The sequence below is a fragment of the Gymnoscopelus microlampas genome (genome assembly GCF_963454915.1).
Source record: "Gymnoscopelus microlampas genome assembly, chromosome: 2".
Lineage (NCBI taxonomy): Eukaryota > Metazoa > Chordata > Actinopteri > Myctophiformes > Myctophidae > Gymnoscopelus > Gymnoscopelus microlampas.
In genome coordinates, this window is record NC_139939.1 from 37,176,740 (window position 1) to 37,200,782 (window position 24,043).

At 42.5% G+C, this 24,043-nt stretch overlaps 2 protein-coding genes across 3 annotated transcripts in view; both read right to left on the reverse strand.

Annotated features, from left to right (window-relative positions):
- The window catches only part of dkk2 (dickkopf WNT signaling pathway inhibitor 2), a 413,162-nt gene that overhangs the window by 276,006 nt on the left and 113,113 nt on the right, over positions 1 to 24,043 (reverse strand). The gene's annotated exons all lie outside the window — the stretch shown is intronic.
- The window catches only part of tbck (TBC1 domain containing kinase), an 83,619-nt gene that overhangs the window by 39,273 nt on the left and 20,303 nt on the right, over positions 1 to 24,043 (reverse strand). The window contains exons 21-22 of one of the 2 annotated variants that reach the window (XM_084041535.1): positions 18,526 to 18,562; positions 14,934 to 15,095 (exon numbers count right to left, since the gene is read on the reverse strand). In XM_084041535.1, the coding sequence (XP_083897661.1) occupies positions 14,934 to 15,095; positions 18,526 to 18,562 (199 nt within the window). The remainder of the gene's footprint in view (positions 1 to 14,933; positions 15,096 to 18,525; positions 18,563 to 24,043) is intronic. The other variant, XM_084041536.1, reaches the window with a different exon arrangement.

Sequence of the window (24,043 nt, forward strand, 5' to 3'; positions counted from 1 at the left end):
GATTGATTCCAATCATGGGGTGCAGATATTAGATTTGGATTGGAAGTGGGTGGGCAATTACTTATATTTGAGGTGCAGCATTTGAGTTTACAGTTGCAAACATAAATGAATGTAAGTAAACTAACTAAGGATTCTTAAAATGGACACTTTTCAGTGTGATCTGATATTGTTCACACAGCCAATAGTGTGAACAATAAATCAATGCCTATTTACTGTACAGTACTAATAGCCTATATTTTGGTTATAACTTAACCTATTCACAAAATCAAAAGAAACAGTAAACAGCTGAGCTGAGTGTGCTCTACTGTCAGTGGATTAAGAGAAGGACTGATGGGTGCAGACTCTCAGTGAACAGTCTATAGAAACGGTCCGCACTCACAAGGCGAATTTTCTTTGAATTTTTGTATTTACCGCAGCAGCAGTCATGACAAATGGACACGTTTCGCCGAAAAAAAATCTTCCTTTCCAGTTCCTTTCCCCTCCATCAGGCGCCACCGCCAGGGGGAGGCAGTATAGAGACCAGGATTACTGCATGTTATTGTGAGGGTACCTACCCTAGGGGACAAGGGGAGGACATGCAAACTCCACACAGAAAGGCCCTTTCGCCAACCCAACCTAGGGTATGGGCACTGATGACACGGAGGAGAGGACACGCCCACAACGTCCCTGGCGGGAATCAAACCCTTATATTATGGAGCTCCATGGCACAGAATATTTTATGGGGGTGAACAGACCGATACATTTCTGGTCCTTGACATGAACATGTTTGAGTACAACTGCTTATCTATGTTCTTATGTTGTATATGCATTTACATTATCACTGTACTTTCCCACCTCTTAAATGTTTTGCTCAGATTTTATTTCCTATTCCTTTTAACTATAACGAAAAAACATCACATGGATGCACCTGGGACGTATCGTCAGTGTTGTAGCCTGGGGTCAACAGGTGTTTCGGGTCTCGCAACATACACCCTCGCCCAGGTGACCCAGCCGGGGTTGATCAAGGCCCGACTTACGTCCCAGGTAGCTACCCACGGTCAGTCCTCTTAGGGCAAGACAGTGCGACTCAATCCGCTTCTCCGGAGCTACTCTGCCGGGACTGGGGGAGAGGAGAGGCTCTGGCACATGGAGGGGCTAGGCTCTGTCGATGGCCTCCTGGCCGGCCTCTTCCTCCGTCTCACCAGGTCCAGGACCTGAGCGGTGGATTTTTACTTTCTTGAAATTTTGTTTATATAATATTTACAAAAACAACAACAAAAAAATTAAGCAAGGTGGCGAAAACACAAAAAGTAAAACAAAGATGGGAAAGAAAACACAAATTAATGCAGCCGTTATCAAAAAAAAGAAACAAAAACAAAGGGACATAAAAAACATCTCACTACATATCAACAAAGCAATGCATCGAGGGTGCAGCCCAAAAAGACAGCCTTCAAGAAACATTATTCAGACAGCAGCTCAATGTCCCTGACTAAGTAGCCATCAGCATTTCCCTCCTAACTCTGGACCTCTCCCTACCACATCTTCCTGGCTGGATTGGACTCTATAGCCTCTCTGGTGTTATATGTAATAGCCTTGTCAAAGAGAATTATTGTCACTGGCAACATTTACTGTCCAGAAGAAGGGGAAGGAGACGAGAGTGTCTGAATCATTTAAGGTCCGCTGTCTTGTAACTTTATCTTGAGCCGTTAACTTTTATTCAGACGGTCGACAGACAGGAATAGAAAGAGGTTAGAATGTGTTTTGACTCCTGAGAGTCCTTCTTTTACCTTTCACAAAGTGACTAGTTGACACCAGTCTTTCAAATTAGGAATCCACAATTATATGGCTAATTAGACTTGATTCCAAAATATTTATCCTTTCTGACTGGATCTCATCCAGCCCAATTTCTGCAAAAATCCATTACCAAATGTGGTGTGATAACTATGCTTGTGAATGCAATGAGCCTATGGAAGATAGCATGTGACATTTCAACTGGTACTGTACACAGTAGTTTCCAGAAATGCCATCAACTTAAGCAGTCAATCAAAGTATGAGGTGGGAGCTACCTCTCAAAACTGTTGTCCAGAAATCCTGATATAAATATTGTAGCCTTGTTAACTTAATATTAAGATTAATAATTAAGATTTTCCAAACATCTTCAAATGTAATAACTTTAGTCAACATATGTGTGTCTAAGGCTGAAAGTATCATCAGGGACATACACCACCCTAGTCATAGTCTGTTCACACCGCTGCTGCATCCATGGCCAGGCAAACGACACAGGAGCATCAGGAGAAAGAACACCAGACTCCTGAACGGTTTTCATCTAGCAACAATCAGACTGCTGAATAAGAGCTAAGCCTGTCACTACTGCACAGACTGAACTGAACTGTGTTTTTAATGGATGCACTTTCGCATACATTTTATGACTATTCATTTAACACCTTGGGTGCCAAAACCGTACGGTTTTGCAAAAAGTGACGATGAGTGCCAAAACCGTAAATCTAAGTGAAATCAATCTTTTTGTTTTTTTCGCACCCCCCCACAAAGGGGGGGGGGGGCTGCTAGCGCAGCTCTGGAATCACCCACAGTGACTCTGAGAAGGAAGGGACAGATGGATCACCGTGCCAAAAAAACTGGCTACTGTCCGCTCCCATTCTATCTCCTTGCAAAAAAAGACTCCATATTTCCTTAACTTTTTACAGTGGTGAAAACCACTCATTTTCGATCCAAGATCACTCCGCCCTGGTGACTTGCGTGAGAGATGTTATTGTTCCAGGCGTTAGCCAGGACCATCGACCATCGTGCACGCATATATTGTTTACAATCGTGTGCTAGTCGTGGAGTCTGCAGCTGTAAACAGCGTAGCGGTTACAAGCGGTGAGATCTCTGGCACTCCACGTCACTTTTTTAATACAACTCTAACACCGAATGTGTTAATATGCTAATTAATTAGATATCATGCACTTCATGTGTCCCCTCCCGTCTTCTCTTGTTTGCTCTTTACTCTTTACCTATCTTTTAAGTACACCGATGAGCCTGCACAATTATGAATTTCACCCATCTTATTTGTAATGGGATGTGACAATAAAAACAATATCTGAAATAAATAAATTAATGACTCAATCAATTAATAATATATATGTCAAAAGGTCATACATCTTCAGTGCTGGACTAATCAGAGTCACTGGATTCATTTGAAGATGGAGAGGGGGAAGTTGAGAATTCAGAATCTCAACAAAAGGCAATAGTGGTTAAAAACTGTATTGACAGGAAAGAAGCAGACGAGAAAACAAAATAATCAGCTGGGGCAGTGTGGGCGGGCTTCAAGGACACTATGGCCTCGATTTATATACGTTTTTAGGGTCAGAAGGCCAAACATGCCACAGTGCCCATGGCCTTCATAGCCTCCATGATATTCCTGCCCTGCTACACACATTAGGAAATCTTACTGCATTGTCTTATGGTTACATTATGGTTCGAAAAGATGTTTGTGGTATGTTTCCTTCACTCACTGTGTCACGTTCACATGATTCTTCCATTAGTTGCCTAGTGGCGATGTCACTTAAGTTTCTGACCATAGGCTGAGGATAATTTTGGGAAATGTTGAAAACTATGGAAAGCCAATTAACACTTGCCGTTAACACTTGTGGCCACAGTGGCCGCTGTTGTTCAAAAATAATTTAGATACTACAAACGTTGCATTAGTTGGCTGGGGGAAAAGGGCTGCGTGAGTGGGTGGGCAATGGTCTGAGTTACAATCCTCATTATTTTATTCCTTGTTGATTTGTCTAAAGATTCAGATTCAGATTCAGATTCAGATTCCTTTATTTGCCATTGTGTAATACACATAGGAATTTGCTTTGACAATGCATGATTGTGTTTCAATCTTTTTTCACATATATAACATAAATACCAACAACACCAACAACATTGTGCAAGAAATAGATAATATAAAGTAATAATATAATAATATAATAATATAATATAAAGCCTGGTTCACACAAAATATTCACACTCCCGGCCGCACTTGCCTGACATCCGCACATCAATAAATTTCCGTCGCTGTGGACAAAACGTCCCCCACCAACAGAATAGAGTTATTTATGGTTCAGCAACAACTCTTGGCTCTGGAAGAGTCTTGGTTTATTGCTTTTAAAGCTCAAGGAAAAAAACGAACTAATAAATAGTATACAAAAGCGAAGGTGAATTATTTGCTTTGCTTGTGTCTCAGATGTGTGGAATAGACAAGGACGTAGTTTTTTTAAGAATCTACAAGTCTACAAATCGGAGTCTACAAATCGTTTCAACAAGTTCACCCCATTTCTTCCTTTGTTTCAAACCCAACCAACTGTCACATTGCACACTGGAATAAAATGAACAAGGTCTAATGCTGCGTTCACATCACGGCGACAAAGCTACAAAACGGCCAAGCGTGGCCTGCTACATTGCTGCCAAGTTAAAGTGTTGCTCAATCCACATTGCATAAATTAAAAGGGCTGGATTAAATAGCACAGGGGACTAGTTTATGGCAAAAATACGTTTTTCCTCTACTTACGGAATGGAGCAGGAATTGTGCTGTGAGAGAGGGGAGTGGAAATGGTGAAACAAAAACATGATTGATTGATGCTTCCATGCGTGGTGAGCTGAAAAAAGTTGAGGTCAGGTCAACTTTGATTTGTAGTGCATCACGCCAGTCACGCATCGACAAGTGTCAGGCATCACTTTGAAGCTTTACTGTATGTTGATGGCTTCCATTGAAAATGACTTGTAGCCAGACGCTTTTTCGCCGCTAGTGAACGCAGCATTAACTCATTCAATGCCAAGCTTATTTATGGAATTTTGGCTCCGAGTGCCACAGTCAAAAATTCATTGTAAAAAAAAAGTGCTCAGGAGCCGAGATACAGCCTTTTTAAGTTAGAAGTTAAACAAAGAGTGAATAGAGCAGCAAATCTTCAAATCATCATATCTTGGGTTCTGAACATGTTTTTCCCCCCAAAAAAAGGAAAGGAATTTTTTTTTTTTTTTTTTTTTTTTATGACGTCCTGTGGCGCACGGGGCGTCAGGCCACGTGACGTCTTTGACGTCTTGTGGCACTGGATGAGTTAAAGGACGTCTGGGATCTAAACTGTGCCGCTCAATAATCTCCACCAGAAGGGTGAAGATTATTATTATTGAACTACTGCACCAATCAGCATAATTTTTGTTGTACAAGCTTGTTGTACATATTTTTCAAATTGGTCAACTGTTATTTCTTGGAAATGATAATAGCAGCGGTATCATCCCTCCAGGCTATGAGATAAATGTCCAGTGAGGCTATGGACTAGAACTAGCCAATCGGACGCAAGCTGTCCCACATTATGGGATGTATGTATAAATGTAGTCAATTACAAAGCTACTGTCCCTCCGCCACAAGCTAGAAAGCTCCCTACTGAAATGCAAAACTGCACTGATCCTTTTCACTGAAAATTGGCTCAATTATCTCCACCAGAAGGGTGAAGATTATTATTATTGAACTATTACACCGATCAGCATCATTTTTGTTGTACATGCTTGTTGTACATTTTTTTCAAATTGGTCAACGATAACTGTTATTTCTTGGAATTGATAATAGCAGCGGTATCATCCCTCCAGGCTAAGGTTAAAATGTCCAGTGGGGCTATGGACTAGAACTAGCCAATCGGAGCAGTCCCACATTATGGGATGTAAAAATCCAGCTACCAGAATCAAGGCCGACACCCATGGAGTTCGGAATCAGTGTTGGAGAGGGTCTCACACCACATGGGTGCTCCTACTGACTGATTTTGCACACATATTGCTCAGTGCTCTGCCTATAGTTAGAGCTGCTTCCCGCACTGTTAATGTACTTGCACGATGTACAGCTAAATTATTGCGCAATAATTACATTTCATACAAACTGTACATCGTGCAAGTATATAGTGGCTATAGGCAGAGCACTAAGCAATATGTGTGCAAAGCGTGGAGTACAATCTACGACAGCTCAGTGTTACACCACATTTGGTTACCTATTGAATTCAGTTTATGTCCCGTTGTGTCCTGCCATCACAGCAATGAAGGCAGGTCAAGCTCCCTACTGAAATGCCCACCAACTGAAATGCCCACTCCCAAATGAAATACCCTAATCTACAGGTATGTGTGCAGAAATGTTATTTTTCAGTGAATCCCAGAAGTCACCAACATGCTCTTTAGTAGTTTTTTTCTAAATTGGTTCATGCCAAGCCATGTCCAGTCGTCACACATAATGCTGAGGTCCAACATTACATTGTTGCAGTGTGTACAGAACGCTGGTCTGTGTGAGCTATGTCTGGACTATGAAATGGCCTTTAGACTACAACACTTTGTTTGTCCTAGTAGTGAAAACATTACACAGATAAAGAGTAGAAGCGCACACAGCTTCCAATCCTTTAAACTCCGGTATATCTGGTACACAAAACAAACAAATCCATATTTGTTATGGCCAAAAACAAATGTGTTTGGGCTCTAAGCCATCACCAGTGCGATAACAACCAATAGAAATTGTGTTTTACAGAAAATACTGCATGTGGGTCAGGACCAGATGCCAATCAGCACAGAGGATCCATGATTACATCAAAGGGTCCATCAGTAAATGAACAGCCCAGGGGCGGACACTCAACAACAATCAGCAAAACAATGACTGAATGACTGAATACCAAAGACCAGAAACATACAGCATAACAATAGCAAATTACAAAAATATATATTAAGAGCCATACTGTACAGTCCAGTAACAAATATAGAGTAAAGATGAGCATCCATGTCAAAATAATTACACCGAAACATATTAAGTACATTACATACAAAAGAAAAACTAGTAATGTAAATGGTCTAAGCTGAGTAAGCCCAAATTCCACCAATGCTACACAGTATATGCAAGAAGGGCTCAAATGGTCTGGCCATAGCCTGGCATGGCCAGAATAATATCACTGCGTAGATACTAGTCTGGAATCTCTGTGTAGAACCTGCATTTCCAAGGGGTGAAAAAAATAAAATGCCTCTGGTGATAATCCCGCCCCAAATTTACATACTGTGCCCTGATTGGTCCCTCACTACTTCGGAGGGAGTGAAATCCAATCACAACTGAGTGGTGCCAGACCAAATCTAACGAGGACATTATTTTTTTTGCATTGGCAGATTTGTCTGGTTTCAAGGCCAATACTGCCATTCTGAAATAGAATTTGTCAGTAGTGGGGGAGGTTATGGTAGTGTACCATAAAAACGACATTAATTAAGAGATATTTTAATAGTTTGTATTTTTTCAGAGAGCATAGCGAAAATATCTAGAAGGGAATATCCAAATATAAACTGTACATCAACCGAAAGAAAGCCTCAGGCTGGCCTGACACTGCCCTGTCCTTCGTCGACAGGCGTTCTACTGCAGGCAATTCGTCCCGACCAGAATAGGATATCGTCGGTGCTGGTGGTCTCTTTCAGTCCTTCTGTAGCCAACTTCTCGTTCTCTAATCTGCCTGTTCGCCCTCCGCAAGGTCGGCTTGCATTGTTCTTGGAACCTGGGTAGAGATGTCACCTGAGTTCCCATGATTGAACTGAAATCCTGAGCCTGGTAACTGGTCTTATATTCTCTCTTCGAGAGATGCCACATAATACTACTGATGTCACCCTGTCCTCTGTGGCCTTACAGTATACACCAAACTGGGGGTCTTTGAAATAAAAAAGTTTGAGATCCACTGCTTTTAGCCTATGTCATGCATGGCAGGGTTCGAGCCGGACGCGATGCTGTTTACCAAGGCGCCATCCTGGCTGGCACACTGACTAATATGATATGGTTTACCAAGATGCCAGAAATCACTCTGGAATTGTCAGGCAATGTACTGTATATGGGCATTCATAATAATAAAAGAAAAAGTGTTAACATTTAAATATATGAATGTGATATAAAGTTTTATGCCAGAAATATATTTTATTTTGACAGGATGATAAAGTAAATCTTACAGCTCCTTTGTTGCCCTGCACATGTGGAATTCCTGACATTAAGCTGAGCATGACTTGTGAATGCCAGTGTCGCACACTGAAAATAGTAGATCTACAAGCTCACGACGTGCCGCACCGGGACGTATTGTGAGCTTGTAGATCTACCATTTTCGGTGCCCGACCAAGTATGAATCAGGCATGAGGATATCAATCCTGCATGCCTGACAGTGTAAAGGGGCAGGTGCAGACCACAAATCACTGAGTATCTGTTATATTTTATGTGTGTGTGTGTGTGTGTGTGTGTGTGTGTGTGTGTGTGTGTGTGTGTGTGTGTGTGTGTGTGTGTGTGTGTGTGTGTGTAAATCCACAAATTACGAACACGCCCAGACAGAGCATATTGACTAACCCGCAAAACCTTCAAACAGGCACATAACAGCCAAAAAGAACTATCGGCAAAACCACATAACCCCGGCCTGCACTGACAGAAGGTAATAAAACCAATATTGACTTTAGTGTTATATATTCATTGATTATATATAAGCTCTATATCCCCTTATTACTCAGTTCTATAGTACTTGTTCAGTAAGAGGGCTCTCCCCCTTATTTCCAGCTCTTTAGTAAACAGAAAATGCATTTTCAGGTCAGCATATCAAGTGTATCCAATAAATGCAATCTGAAAATGTATTTTCTGTTTACTATAGAGTTGGAGAGATTCAAAGCACCACACTACAGTAGCTCAATTAGCCCAGTGGCTATATAGAATCCAAGACACTGGAAACAAGGCTAGAAGTATTCTGAAGTATTTGTGTATAGTAGGTGTAGAGTGAGTGTCACATTCTGTACTGTTCCTGTATTCCTATACTGTTTCTGGCCAGTGAATGAAAGTGATTCTGATTCAGCAGAGTTTATTATTTAGTAATGGTGCTGTGTAGTCGAATATTGTATTGTATGCCACAGTAGAGTGTCCAAGGCGGGGGATGAAGGAAATCTTAAATCTTTGAAACTTTAAATCGACCAAAGTAACACGCAGCTTAAGTAAACAGCTCCTCTCTCCGAGGCCACTTTACAGTATATAAATCCATGTAGATCAGTAAGAGCCAGACACTCTACTGTAACTACCCAGGTACACACAAGCCCTGGTAATGATATATACAAAAAAGAGCTGGCAGTGGCAGCTCCTCTCAGGCGGCCGTGCCAGTGAAGTTGGCTGCAGAATCAGGCTTACATATTTTACCTTTATAAGGAGAAGCGTCTCTTTGCTTCTACTCCTCCTCCTCACCCTCCTCCTTCACATGAATCTGCTGGACTTGGTCAATAAAACACAGTGAAGTATGGCGACAGCGGACAGGACACAGAATAAGTGAGGGCTGCTACAGCCTTTCATTTTTGCAGAGTGCACATGCATTTCCCCCCTTCTGAGAAATAATATTCGTCTCCACGGCCTGTTATTTAAACTTTAATGTCATTCTGCCTTTCAGCCAGAAAAAGAGAGGGCTACGCAGCATTTGGAAATGGGGGTTTAAGGGAAACTGATTGAGCTATCCCCCAGGCGAGAGGAGCTTCGTAGGGACATACATTATGAATGTGGTGCTATGAGTTTGTGTCACGGATACTTTGCTGAAGTAATCACTTTGTTGGGGGGGGGGACGGGGGGGCAGTAAAAGTGGGCAAGTATTCACAGCATTCACAGCAACCGCTAAGAGAACTTTACTTCACTTCACGTGGTGTTGTTAGAGACAGCAAAAGAGGCCCTGGGGGCAAAATGTCTACTGTACTAGTATCACACAGATACAGTACCAGTTATCGAAGCCTCCTCACCTGCAGTTGGTATTTTAAGGACCATACCGGTGTCACCGTGTTCCTTTACAACATTGTCCAAATTGCCTTTGCCTATAGCAACTTTCAAGTTTCTCTTTTGTACATGAATAATCTCTCAAGAACAGATTCTGCTCTGCGTTTGAATCTGTCGGGGGGGTTCGTCATATCGCGTACGCACTGGCCTACAAGTGGGCGTGCCTTCAGATCAGGAAGCAGGCCGCGTTTTACCAAATCAAATGTAGTGGGCGGGATTCACGTGTCCGTTGATCCTTCCCCACTCGAAACAAACCGAAACTAATTTAACAATAGTGTCCGAGGAGCAGACAAAACCACGGAAAGATATTCACATTTTAACTTACTCTTTCATCATAGAAACAAGTGGGCTTATAACCAAAACGATCCATGTTCTCTGGGAGAAGTGGGGTTAGTGTTCCGTGTAGAAATATTGTTAGTGGGAATGAAAACATAGTCGCACCACCGGAAGTGATGCGCTGAAGGCAGACCAAAACCCCGGTTTCCTTGCGCACGGGTGCTATGTCAACTTCCTCCCAGAGCCAACTGAGATAGTTAAAAACAGCAGAGGGCGCTGTTTTTCCTTTTCATTTGGCGATGGGTTCCCAGATTGGTACATGAATGACAGTGAATGGCGTTTTGTAAGGAGAAAATGTAACCATACATCAGAAGTAAAATAGAAAGAAATTTAGGGTCTAGATTAATGTCAAATATCTGGCCAATGTTGCAAATGGGCAATGACATGTACTGTAGTGACACTGGTATCGTCCACAACACCTCAACCGAAGACAAAGAGGCTGGTAAGTGTCTTCCTTCCAAATCACTTCTTGCTTTTAAGATATCATTTACAGAAACTATGCACTGCCATTCTTCTGGTAAACAGGAAAAAGTGCTAATATTACATGTATAATATTATGACAAAAATATGGTAGCAATTCCCACCAGCGGGCAACCACTCACTCACACTGACAGGCTGTTACCTATTAGTTATATAATAACTATTCCTTCCTATAATTACTCTTCACCTTTAACCTGAGTTTCCCTCCCTGTGAAGTCTTCTTCCAGGAAACAAAGACATACAGTACATAACAGAGAAGCACAGCGCTGCATTGCATAATTAAGGAAGCGTACATATTTGTGCTAGGACGGTAGTAAGCTAGAGTCATCAGAAAGCTCGCCACTTGTGTTAATCACCACTGCTTTAATGTTTTGCCTCTCTCTTCCTTGCCTGGCACTCCAAGCTTTTTCAAAGATGTTCAGTATCAAATTTGTTCTCACATTTTTAATTTGTATTTAATTACCAGGCTGGATTTGATCTCAATCCTTCTTTTATTTTCTCTGCCATTCCTAACCATCTGCATCACGATGCTTTCACCTGGTTTTAGGATAGGGTTTTCACACAAATCTCCCTTGGTATTTACTGAGGCTAAAAACAGGTACTGTAGTTGCCCGAGGCAGTCTGCTAACCTCCTGCTTCCATGGGTGCATTAGGTTTCACTTTTGCTCACTCTACTGTACTTCTGCCATGAGCTAAACTGTGGAGAATATACAGTAGAAGAGAATATATAAATATCACTATGGCCGCTCTGATAAGGCCAAAGTTTTCACCTTCATTGACACCCATCATTGCTAATGTCTGGGAAGAGAAACTAGGAATTGTGTTTGGGCTTTTTTGAATAAGCTAACACCATAACACCAATTATTCACATCCAGCTAGGACACTGACTGTGACAAACTGACAACCTGTCAGTATTTCTACACGGTCTATACAGAATGAGGGAGAAATCAGGCCATGTACTGTACTGTTTGGATGGCATAGAGGACAGCCTAGTGATTAGACTAACAATCCCAAAATGGAAGAGGTCCAAGGTTCAACACCAGTGTCTTTGCAAAAATGTCTTTGACACTGAACCTACTTGCTGTAAGGCACTCTGGGTAAGTGAGAGCATCAGTAGAATACCTAGAAAAGTAAATGTAGAGCTATGCGTATCATATCTATGCACATTTGCACACCCCATCTGTATATCTGATAATGCAAGAAGTCAGTTTTCTGCATATGCTTTGCATTTGTTAATGTAAGTCAAAAAAGTCCCCCGGCTCCGCCCATATTGGTTTATTCCATATCCTGTTCCTTGGCACTACAATGACCCACTTTCTCTCCTAGGATAAAAAGACGTTTTCTGATCTATGTTCTGTTCTGAATGGATTTCATTCTTCATTGTATTTCCTCTTAGATAACCATTACCTTATATTGTGTAATGTGTAGAGTGTTAGAAAGAGTTGCTGCAAATGACTGGAGGTAATGGCAAATAATGTCAAATAATGTTGACTGTGGGATTTGCGAGCAGCAGGCAGTCCTCCAGAGCTCAGCAGCTTGACAGCTGCAGAGCACATCAAGTAGAGGGGGGTTGTCTACGCAGGGGCACAGAGCTGCTTACTTTGGGGATATCTTGATGAGACATCAGCACACAGTAGTCCTTCCAAGGAACAAAACACACCATAGGTACACATCCAGTGGAGGGGGACAATCATTGTGGCAAGTGGACAGCTCAACCCTCTCGTGTTGGGAAGGGCAGCAATTACTGTATATTATGTTGGAATATCATTCACTGTCACTGTCATTGGGACCACAACTTTGGTCGCAAACAAGACAAAATACTGGCGCGTTTGCCATAGAATTTGCTGTGCAGCTTCATGCTCTCCAGAGGATGAACCTTGCTATTTTTGGAGACCCAATAGCCTTTCCTCTAACGCCACCATTAACTCATTCAGTGCCATTGACGTGTACACGTCCATTTTTTTCCAACGTTCAGAGTGCCAAAGATGTGTAACATGTCCAAACCGTGTTTTCAGTGTTTTTCCACTAGATGGCGCTGTTCGCTCACACATGAGTGGCCATTTCAAGCTCCTGACACACAGATTCAGGATATCACATGATCCCAAGATTTCCTCCTCCATTCACTTCCTGCTTAGCGTATTTGGGGAAACAGCTGTATCTGGGGCGGCAGTGGCTAAGGGGTGGCCGGTAGAGCGGGGGGTTGCGTAGATTTTTTTTTTCGCAGAAGCGCGGCTACGATCGGGGGCTCGATCATACTGGAGATAAATATTCTATGACTACTTGAAAAATCGCTGGCACGATTGGCAATTATTTATTTATTTACTTGGCACTGAGTAAGCTAAAACTTCCACTTGCAAACAAGATATCTACTGTACATAATATATTGAAATAAAGTTTTAATACTTGACAACAAGGCAGGCATGCTTACAGCGAGGCCTGGAGGCTCGTGAGAGGCCCAGAGCGATCCGTTGGGCGAGCGAGTGGACGCAACAAGCAGCCAATGTTTTTTTTTATCGCCAAATAAATTAATTCATTGATGTAGCGCCTGGTGTCCCCTTGATTGTGAGAGGGCTACCTTGGACAGTTCAAGCCTTCATGAAAGGGTAGCAAGTAATCCGGCAGCAGTGGTATTTGTCTCTTTGATATGGGTCAGAGATGTTATTTGTCAGCGCCTTGCCATTATAATTGTTTTTTTTTCCTGAGTCTCACAGTTCATCTCCTACCTGCAATCTAACACATTAAACACATCTACTGGCATTATATGCCAGGCAATATTACTGCCTTTACAAGAACATCTGGTCTGCAACTTTGTGTCAAATCGGCCACAGGCCACAGCAACTAATCCAGTAATTAGTATGTACATGATAAAAAGTCCAACTGAAGCAGCAGCATGCATGGTAAGATCAAATATTATTAAAAAAAAGAATAGAGTCTGCACACTGGTGAAGTTGCAAAAAGCTCTGCTTGGTATTTTATTGCTCGTCAACTTTTCGGGCTGTTCAGACCATCATCAGGACATACATTTCGGATTTCTGATTTCGGGCTGTTCAGACCTTCATCAGGACATATAATATATGTCATACATATTATGTCCTGATGAGGGTCTGAACAGCCCGAAATGTTGACAAGCTATAAAATACCAAGCAGAGCTTTTTGCAACTTCACCAGTGTGCAGACTCTATAATTTTTTTATGATACTTTGTTTGTCTTGCACCTGGGCCACGGATGTGCGTGCACTACCTTTTTCATAAGATCAAATATTATGTCACATGAAAACATGACATTCTGTCATTGCAAGTAAGCTGTGTGTGTATGACAGAGAGAGAGGGGAGAGAGAGAGAGAGAGAGAGAGAGAGAGAGAGAGAGAGAGAGAGAGACCACAGACACACAACGTGCGAGCATACTGTATAAACAATCTTTGCAGTATAAATAATTTTGTCTCTTCTGATTGTTCCTCAGCCAAGTGACTTAATTTGCAATTTGACTGCTCAAAAACAATGACAACAGTAAACCTTTTACGACTGCTGACTCATTGATATACAGTATGCACACAGACCTTGTTATGACGTCATTTTTTTTATGTCTCTCTACTGGTCCCCCCCATTTAAAACGTGTTACGGCACCCCTGCTCTGCATGCACACTGAAATACACATACACACGCACGTCTTCAATCCTTTTCCAGGCCATGTCCACTACCCCCAAATTCCAACCTCAGGGGCCCAGCTTGAAATTATGGTCACACACACACCTCTGTGACATCATTAATGGGGAGATTTTCTTCTAGCTACGATGCAAGATGTCCCCGGGTCTTAGATCGATAATAAGTAATAAATGCCAGCCAACGTACTGTATATCTTGGCCTGTACGTTTCATTAGTCGCTTGAATGCAGGTACTTTATGCACATTTCCCCTCTTTCTCTGTCCTTGTGGAGCCATGGCAAGTGTCTGCATTTATCATCAGAGGTTCTCATGTTTCTGACCAGACACTTGTGGAATGATTTATATGGATTTAAAGCAGGCCGTCGCCTTTAGGGGTTCTGGCTGCGTTTGAACTGAACACAATGAGTAGTAGTCCGTCGATATGCCTTGAGGGGCCCCACAAAAAGAAGCTGTTGGAGGCATTCAGACTTCATTTAGAATCTGATTATGACGTATCGCTTCCATCAACAGCTATGTATGATCATATTACTACGGTTAGTCAAGAGTCGTTCAAACCGAGCGCTCTTTGCTCTGTGGCCAGACATTTTCTTGTTCCAGAATCCATTTCAACTCATACCTCCTTTTTCACTCACACTCGCACACACACCCCCTCACCTGGCAGGTCGGAGAAGAGCAGGATGCACTCGTTGAAGCCGTTAGCCAACAGGCGGTCTCTGAGCTGCTGCAGGATGGCCACACCGATGCAGAAGGGGAACGATGAGTTCCCCAGGAGAAGAGTATCCCACAGGTGGAAGATCTTGTGGAGCGGAAACACATCTGTATGGAAGGGGGACATTGAACTCTTAAGACCTAATCTAAATCCTGAACATAACCTGTAGAGGTGACGAACCTTAACCCTCAACTATATGCTTAACCTTGAGCCTTAACCTAACCTTAACTGAACCCTAATGCTAATCCTGTCCCTACATAACCCTTGTACAAGTGGCAAAATCAAGAATTCTCCACATGGTTCTTTCCACCCACACACAGAATAAGTGAGTGGATCTCAGCACGGTATTGAGGGGTTGCAGTTAGAGACATTACTTTTGGCTGAGAGAAAAATTACCAGGAGCTGTGGAAATTGCTCCAGGCAATGTCAGACACACATACTGTACACACATACTGTGCACGTACGCACGCACGAACGCACAAACGCACGGATGCATGCACAGGAGTTGAGTTTTTCCAAGTCAGGAGTAGAGGTACGATACTGAGACTATTTCGATGCATGCTTAGCAATATAACAAAGTGACTTAGTAACATTTATTTTACCACTTGTATTATGCATTTAGGTGATACTCTTAATCGTATAGAAACGTATAATGAGTGACGGAGGACGAGTAGACGTGGATGAATGTTGTGCACACTTTAGGCAGAACACATGTAGATGGGAACAATAAATGCTGATGGTGACTGGGGATCTATTCTGACCTTTTGGTAATAGAACAGTCCCTCTGTAACCAACATGGCAACCTGTCAGACTGGCAGCTTCCAACCCAGAGAGGACTTAACAAACACAGTGAACAACAGCTGTAACGCAACACACAGCTGCCTGCTGGAGGACACCAGAAAAGGAGCAGGATCGGGCTTTGGAGGGACGGGGATGCAGCATGTAATTGGGAAAACAAGGACCCAGTAGCACATAATAACGTGCACGATTTGCATGTGCATAATACATTTCCGCAAGGCAGCATTTTTCAAAAATGGGGGAGCTCATTAGGTGTTTGAAGCTGTGCATCGGCTCAGGTAGCCTGGAATGATATTTGAAGTGTGTGCATGTGCGTGTGTGTGTGTGTTTCTGTGCAAATGTATGCATGTATATGCAAAAAGAGGCATGATGGTTGATGGCTGTAGTTGAATTTAGGCTGTAGGGTGGGTGGGGGGGGGGGGGGGGGCTGGATGGCATGTGTGAAAGTGCTTCATGAGTGGGTGGTGCTGCAGACAGAACAGGGACCGTAACACAGGAGGAGTTGTTGGATGAACGCTGAGCAGCTTTGGAGCAGGAGGTCGATTGTATATGGTATGAGCCAAAAGAAAACAACACTGCATTAAATTTACTACCTTCTCCCAGTCGGGATGGTGTGTGAAACTATCATCCACCTGTTAATGTGGTTATGCTTTTGTTGATACGGATGCTAAGCAGAGGATGTGTGTGGGCTGACATGAGAGAATGGAGACATTTTCAGAGAGAGAGAGAGAGAGAGAGAGAGAGAGAGAGAGAGAGAGAGAGAGAGAGAGAGAGAGAGAGATGACCCTATGAGCTTATCTGCTTCAGATTTAGCGAGATTAGCAGTCCAAGCGGCGATCCCCCTTTTCCTCTAGGGAATACGGTGTAAAAGAGTCGCATCTGAGCACCACATGTCGTGCATGCATGCACATGTGTGAGTGGATATGAGGTTAGATCTGTGTACCGATGTGCCAAGTGCGATGAGCTAGCGCGCGCGTGCGTGTGTGTGTGTGTGTGTGTGAGGGGGGGGGGGGGGGGGGGGGGGGGGGTAAGCTACTGCAAGAAAAGACTGGAAATCTCTGGCTTGAGATAAATCAAAAGATGAGACCCTCGCTGATTCGATTGAGCCTTTAAATCAAAACCACTGATTGTCTTTCTGGACTTTGTCCAGACATATGGTCGGGTATACTGGCAATGCTTGCATCAGTGAATATTAATATTGAAAGAGCATTAAAAAGGTTAACTGAATGGAACTTTCAGATATACAACCAGATAAACTTTGGAGGAAGTGAAATATAAACTTGAAAGGGTTGTATGACGGAAGATAAATTAGCCTTTAATGACGTTCTAGGGATCAAAGCACTATTGTCTCGGCCCGATGTTACTACGTTTTGACTGATAACGAGGATAATAAGGATGATCAAGGAACTGAATCCTACAGTCTGCCACTGTGCCCATTCTAAGTCACTTGGTATCAGTTCAGTCCCCAAACGGACAATGGAAATGCAGCTTAAAGGATTTGTTCAGACTCCTGACAGGCATTTGCAGTCATCCTTTCAATTATTTCAGATATTTTTGATGTCAATTAATTTTTAAATGGCCACAAAACAAACAGGCAAAGGTGAAAGTCAGCATTGTGCTGACTGAGTTGTTAAGTCCATTCCTGTCAGGACTAGAATCAATTAGTAGCTGAAATAAAAGGTCAAGACCGTTTTGAAAAGCTCTTAATCCACACAGTAGCCACTGACCTTTACAATCTGCTCTCTCATGAAACTCAAATGTCACAAACTGACTGAACCCATCTGAAACTTGAAGAATAAGCTCACTGCTGTTTGAGTAAATATTTCACTGCAGCACTGTTTCTCCACAAGACCCAATATTATTCCACTCTTATTGGCTTTCAGCAGAACAACCCGAAATGTTGTTTTCTACCATTATTCGCCTACTACGCCCCCTCAGTGTCCCTAACCAGTTCGACCTCTGCTCCAGGTTCTTGGGCTTCTTCCAAACAAAAGTGGACTCCATCCACCTGCAGCTCCAGGCACCTGCCTACCCCACAATCCCCCGATTCTCAAGAAGCCTGGTTAAGACTCTGAGGATCCGAGCAACTACCGGCCGATATTCAACCTCCCTTTCCCCAGCAAAATCTTGGAAAGAGTAGTTGGCGGCCAAATTCAACAACACATGTCCAACCATGAGCTTTATGAACCACTCAAATGTGCCTACAGAACTCACCACAGCACAGAGACCGCCCCATTAAAAATCCTCCTCCTCCATAAACGTACTATTTCACGGCACCTGCCTGCAGTCTACAGACTTGGATCTCCTCTCTATCCCACAAACTAGCAAGCGAACCTTTGGGGTCAGAGCCTTCAGTGTGGTAGCCCCCACCCCGTGGAACTCTCTCCCAATGGAGATTCACCATGCTCAGACTCTGGACTCTTTTAAGGCTGCCTTGAAAAGACACCTTCTCTCAGGCATATGGCAAGTTTTTGTTTGTTGTTTGTTGTTTTTTTTATGTAAAGAGTTCTTGGGGTTCATGAAAGGCACTACATAAATTCAAGTTATTATTATTAATTGTTCAGAGAATACAGCAGTTATTTTTACAGCAATTAGAATAGTGTGGCAGGTTTGAATTATTTGAGTTTGGAGCTACAAATACTGACCCTATTCATATCTACAATAAAGCATTTCAGTTATAGGCTGTAATGGCTGGATGGATAAAGGAGAAAGGACTTACAATGGCCACAAACTACTTACGTGTAAACATGGTCAGGAACCAGGGAATGGCGTAGAGCTGTGTGAGGAACATAAATAAATAAATTAAATAAGTGCACGTTAATAATAATTAATTTATTAAATGGCCCAAAATAAAATAAAAATGTCACGTCTCTTCCAAATCATTTGTGGTGCTTCTATACAGAATCCCTTCGTGTTACTCATACTGACAGTGCATTTGTGTTTTACTTGTGTATTATTCTCCAACAGTGATATAGCCTTAAGGCAAAAACATACAGTACACAAGAACGCAAACACAGAAGCTTCAAGCTATGTGATATCGATTTCACACGTTGCATTCAGGAATGTATCACCTGAATATTGTAACACAAGACAAGCATGCAGCAAGGTTTGTGATCTATTCTGCTCCATCTTTCATAAAATAGCAGGCTATAGTTTGAAAAGTAATGCCATATGGTTATATTATAAAAGTGCATGTTTAGTCTGTTCACCAGGGATGTGTGCCGACTGGGCCAGGCGTCTTTGTTTGCATACTTGCATGGAGTATGTTTCAGGCTTTATATTGATATGTAATACAGTATGACATTCAAATTCAACATTGCAGTACAGTATGTTCCCATCAATTGTCAAAGTCAGATGTCAAAAATGACGGAACCCTCTCTCACTTTGATGCCTGCGAGTATCAACGACCTCTAAAAGAAAGGGAAACGGCAATGAACAAACTGCTGAGTTGCGGTCTTGGCCAGTGTGGAAAAGCCAACAGCAAAATCTCATTACACCAATCTCTCCATCCCTCCTTCACTCCTCTCTCTAGCCGCTACTCTTTCACTCTCTCCATTACTTGCTCCCCAAAGGGAGGAAATGCATGAGATTTAAATTAAGGAATGCATGCATAATGTACAGTATACTGAAACACACACACACACACACACACACACACACACACACACACACACACACACACACACACACACACACACACACACACACACACACACACACACACACACACACACACACACACACACACACACACACACACACACACACACACACACACACACACTCTAATTACTTGACAATGAGGGACAGCAATGGGAGATGAAGGAGCAGGAAAAGGATGAGGGGGGGTCAAGTTCATTTTGGCCAGCTAAGTGGTAAATGATATGGGTGGAGGTAAAGTGATGTGTGCTCCTGCAGTATGTCCAGGTACAGCATGTGGTGTGTGTGTGTGTGTGTGTGTGTGTGTGTGTGTGTGTGTGTGTGTGTGTGTGTGTGTGTGTGTGTGTGTGTGTGTGTGTGTGTGTGTGTTCCTGCGGGTGGAGTAGGGAAATAAGCTGAGAGAGAGAGAGACCATGCTACAACATCTCAGAGCTCAATTTGAAGAACAGCTCTGCAGCAGTAGGGGGCTGTGAGTCAGTCCAGCCACATTGGATTAGCCCAGGTATAAATGGCAGAGCCAGGAGAGAAGAGGAGGTGCTGAGAGGAGATGGTGGCAGTGTAATATACAGTATGTGTGTGTGTGGGCACACTACATTCCCAGCCTTCCTCTTTTCATAAAGTCGTGTCCTTGTGCACAGCAACATACTACTAATGTGTCAATTACCGATATTACTGGGTGAGAGGGGTTCATCAGTATATAGTGTATATTCCTCCTCATCTCCGCAACCCCAATTTTCAGGCTTTTGCTAGGCCTACTATAACACTGTGACCTCTGCACCAGCTCCACAAACTCCTGTGTTGTTGCTTTTCCTGTGCAGCGCAGCACGGGACACGGCAAGACACTGTTGTTTTCCTGCGTAGTGCTGGACAGTTGTAGAGGTTTTAATTCTGTACACCGTTGCTCTGTATTGTTGATGCTTCTTGTTTTTCTTTTTGCCTTGTATTGCTGTACACAACAGTACTTTTTATTTTCCTTATTCTTTGTCTGTATCCATCCTTGGTAAAAGTCCAAAAAGGACCAAATCAAATATCTCAATATTTTTTTATTAAATGCCTCGATCTCGATATTGTGACGATAATATTCCAGGCTCAGGATTTAGGATTTTTAATAATAATTAAAATATATATATATTTACACAAAGTTCAATGCCTGGTGGAAGGATGTTGCAAAATCAGAGTCTGGCTGTTAGGGGTATTGATCTTGTGACTTTCTATGTACAGGGCAGTCTTAATGCCTTACATAGAACAGTATAATTGGCTAATCATTGTGGATTGTATATCCAGTACAAGAGGCCTGTTAAACAAATCTAGAGCTGTATCATCTAGGTTTCAGAATGCACTGTACAGTATGAGCTGGGAAAATTCCAATCCATTCTTAATGAAGCTTGCTTGTTGCCAGACTTTGTCTGTTTTGCGCCAACAGATTTAACGCTTTGGCTAAAACTTGTGTGACAGTCTAATAAGTACAAAGCAAAATCATAGAGGATTTCTTGTTGGTTTGTAAAGACACATTCCTGGATTATAATTAAATACTGGGGGTGCAGCAACAGAGCTTGTTCCCATTAGGCCTGTCACAATTATTACATAATAGTCTAATCGCAATTATTTGAGATAATCGCAATTATTTTTGCATAATCGTTTCCATGTTGAACATTTTTCACACAAGCTTACAGATACACAAAATCTACAAGCTTACAACGTGTCACTTTGTGACGTGCTGTAAGCTTGTAGATCAGCTATTTCTGCTATTTTTACTATAACATGATTAAATGTCAATAATTTCTTTTTATACATTTAAGTTATTTGTCATATCTGCCCTGTGCAATTTTTGAATACGAAGCATAAAAGGCAAACAGAAATTATTTGTATTCATGTGCTCCAATGTTCAATGCCAAACACACAATTAAATCGTTAATCGCAATCATTTGAGTGACAATTAATCGTCAACTTAAATTTGTAATCGTGACAGCCCTAGTTCCAACAGTATCATGGTGTAACAGGGAAGACAGGGATGGAGTGTTTCCCTTTGAAACACAACTTTACACCAGTGATATAAGTTTGATATCACAAGTGTGTCTTCTTGCTCATCTCCTTCTGTCACTGAGACATAAGGAGAGCCGAGAGGGGGGAGGGCGATTCCCAGTCTCCCTCAGATAAGGTACAGATGGAAGTCCCTGGTGTGACTCAATCGCAGGCCAGCAGGAGCACGGATGGCCATGGAAATGAGCAGCCACGCCCGCTGCTGTGCCATCAGTGGGCACACACACACACACAAATGCTTCTTCCGAGAAGTGTCAGTAAAAAACTGATAAAAGACTCACCACAAGACATCTGTTTGAGCAAATGCTTTGGCTGATTAAAATCTCAGCGCAGAATAGATAGGCCTAAACAGCTTAACTACACCCACAGGTAATATTTATGCAAGTAGAACATCTGACAGGAACACCTAAGGGTCTCTCACTCCTCTTTGTTCCTCCACAGTTTCAAAGCACGAAAGACAAGAAACAATTGCCTGTATTGCTTTGAGAGGTTAGTGAGGGACTTCATTTGTTCGTTGGACCATGGCAATTTGCATATCGCCCAGAATATGTCTACTGACGATTTCACATTACGCCTTCTCACCTGGAAGGGAGTAACTGTTGTGTGTGTGTGTGTGTGTGTGTGTGTGTGTGAATGCCGTTCGAGTAAAAGCTTTGACATTCACCAGATTAGTTCCAGCCAAGCTTGACACCAAGCTCAAGGATCTGGGTCTGCACTCTACAAGCTCACAACGCGTCGGACTACGACACGTTGTGAGCGTGTAGCTTGGTTATTTTTGGGGCGCGACACCGGTGCACTACTATAAATCAGTATAAATTAGTATAAATCACCCATTCAATCCGGGAACGCATCTCTGTCATTTTAGATGTCTTTGGCTATTCAAAAATAGCAGATATAGAAGCTCATTATGAACTTGTAGGTCTGCTATTTTTTTAAATCTTGAAAATATGTGCTAATATATATTTTTTTAAGCGAACATTTGTAAAATATTTTGTTCCAGGGACCTCTAGAAGCAAAGATTTGAGTATTTTTTTTTATATATATATGTATTCAAAGATTTGCACAAAATCTGTGCAAATCTTTGAATACATATATTTAATGTTCAAGATTTTTCAAAAATAGCAGATCTACAAGCTCGTACCGTGGCACTCGGTGCCGCGCTATGAGTTCTTTATTTCTGCCTCAGCATCAGCTTTCTTCAAGCAGTCAGTGTCAAAATGCTAAGGAGAGCGGATTGCCCACAAGCAACTTTTTTCATGCCCTGTGGAAACTGACCCCTGAGTCTGATCTGCTGAGGACACACACATTCATCAGCACTCTAACACAAGCCCTGGAGAGACGGAGCACAGTTTAACCTTGGCTTCACATCTGATCAGAGGCCGAGAGGAGGAGGAGGAGGACCCTGGGAGGGAAAAGAGGGATGGAGGAAAGAGTGAAAGTGAAAGACAGAAAGGAGAGAGGGAGATGATGAGAGACATCCAGAAAGAACGGAAATGATTTAACCACATTAACCCTGACATCCCTGTTTTGAGCACGGAGTCACTATAGATGGACATTTTCAAAATAATTCAAAAACACCAAAAATAGAATATCTACAAGCTCACAGCGCATCACATAGCGGCTATTCTCACCACGTGACACATAGGGCAAAAAGAAAAAAGAGAGACAAAGAGATGGAGACAGACAGAGAAATGGAACAGTGTGAGAGGTTAAAGGAAGGTGGGTAGAGGACGATCATTAGGCGCGGCTGGCAGAAATTGCATACTGTATAAATTACGGCCAGTGGGCCACGGGGAGGATTTGGCCCATGCTCAAAAACCCTGGAGAGAAGGAAGGGGAGGGGGGGGGGGGGGGGGGGGGGAGTTCAATGACAAGAACTATACATGGTGAGCTGTGGATGGTAATTCCTTTCTGTAGCCCTCTGGCTGGCATCATGCCAGGAAGCAGACTTATCTGCCCCAGTAGCCCTCACTCTCTCTAGCAATGGGTAAACTAACAGGAGAAGAAAAATGTTGTTATCGTAATATGTCCTCTACTGCTGTGTCTTGTTTCTTGTCAGTTTGTCAGGGAGCACAGTGTTGCTGGCAGGTAAGGGTTTTCTTTATTTTAAAAAGGGAGAGTGGGCAATCCATTTCCCTTCCTTTTTTTTCTGGGAGAGACAGTAACACAGAGTTGGAGGATGAGGGGCTAAAGTAGGTTCACCTGGACAACCTGCTTACAGAGCATCTCCCCATAAATCTTCAACAATGTTTAAACTCGCAGGAGGAGAGGAACGTGACCTTAACGTGCCCTCCACTGCTGTTTCTTGTTTAACCGTCTTGTGTGTGATGGGTTAATGATACTGATGTTTTTTTTTTGTTCACCATCCAGTGCAGTGAATGAATGATGACAAGAGAAGATAAATATAATTTTGAGACACTGGATGACATGCCGTACAGGTTATGAGGTAGATTCACACCCATGAGTGGGTTTGCGTTTATGAGGAAGGCATCAGGAGGATCATCTCGTATCCATCACTACAGCATCTTACCCGCTCTCTCCCTACAACAACAGGTAA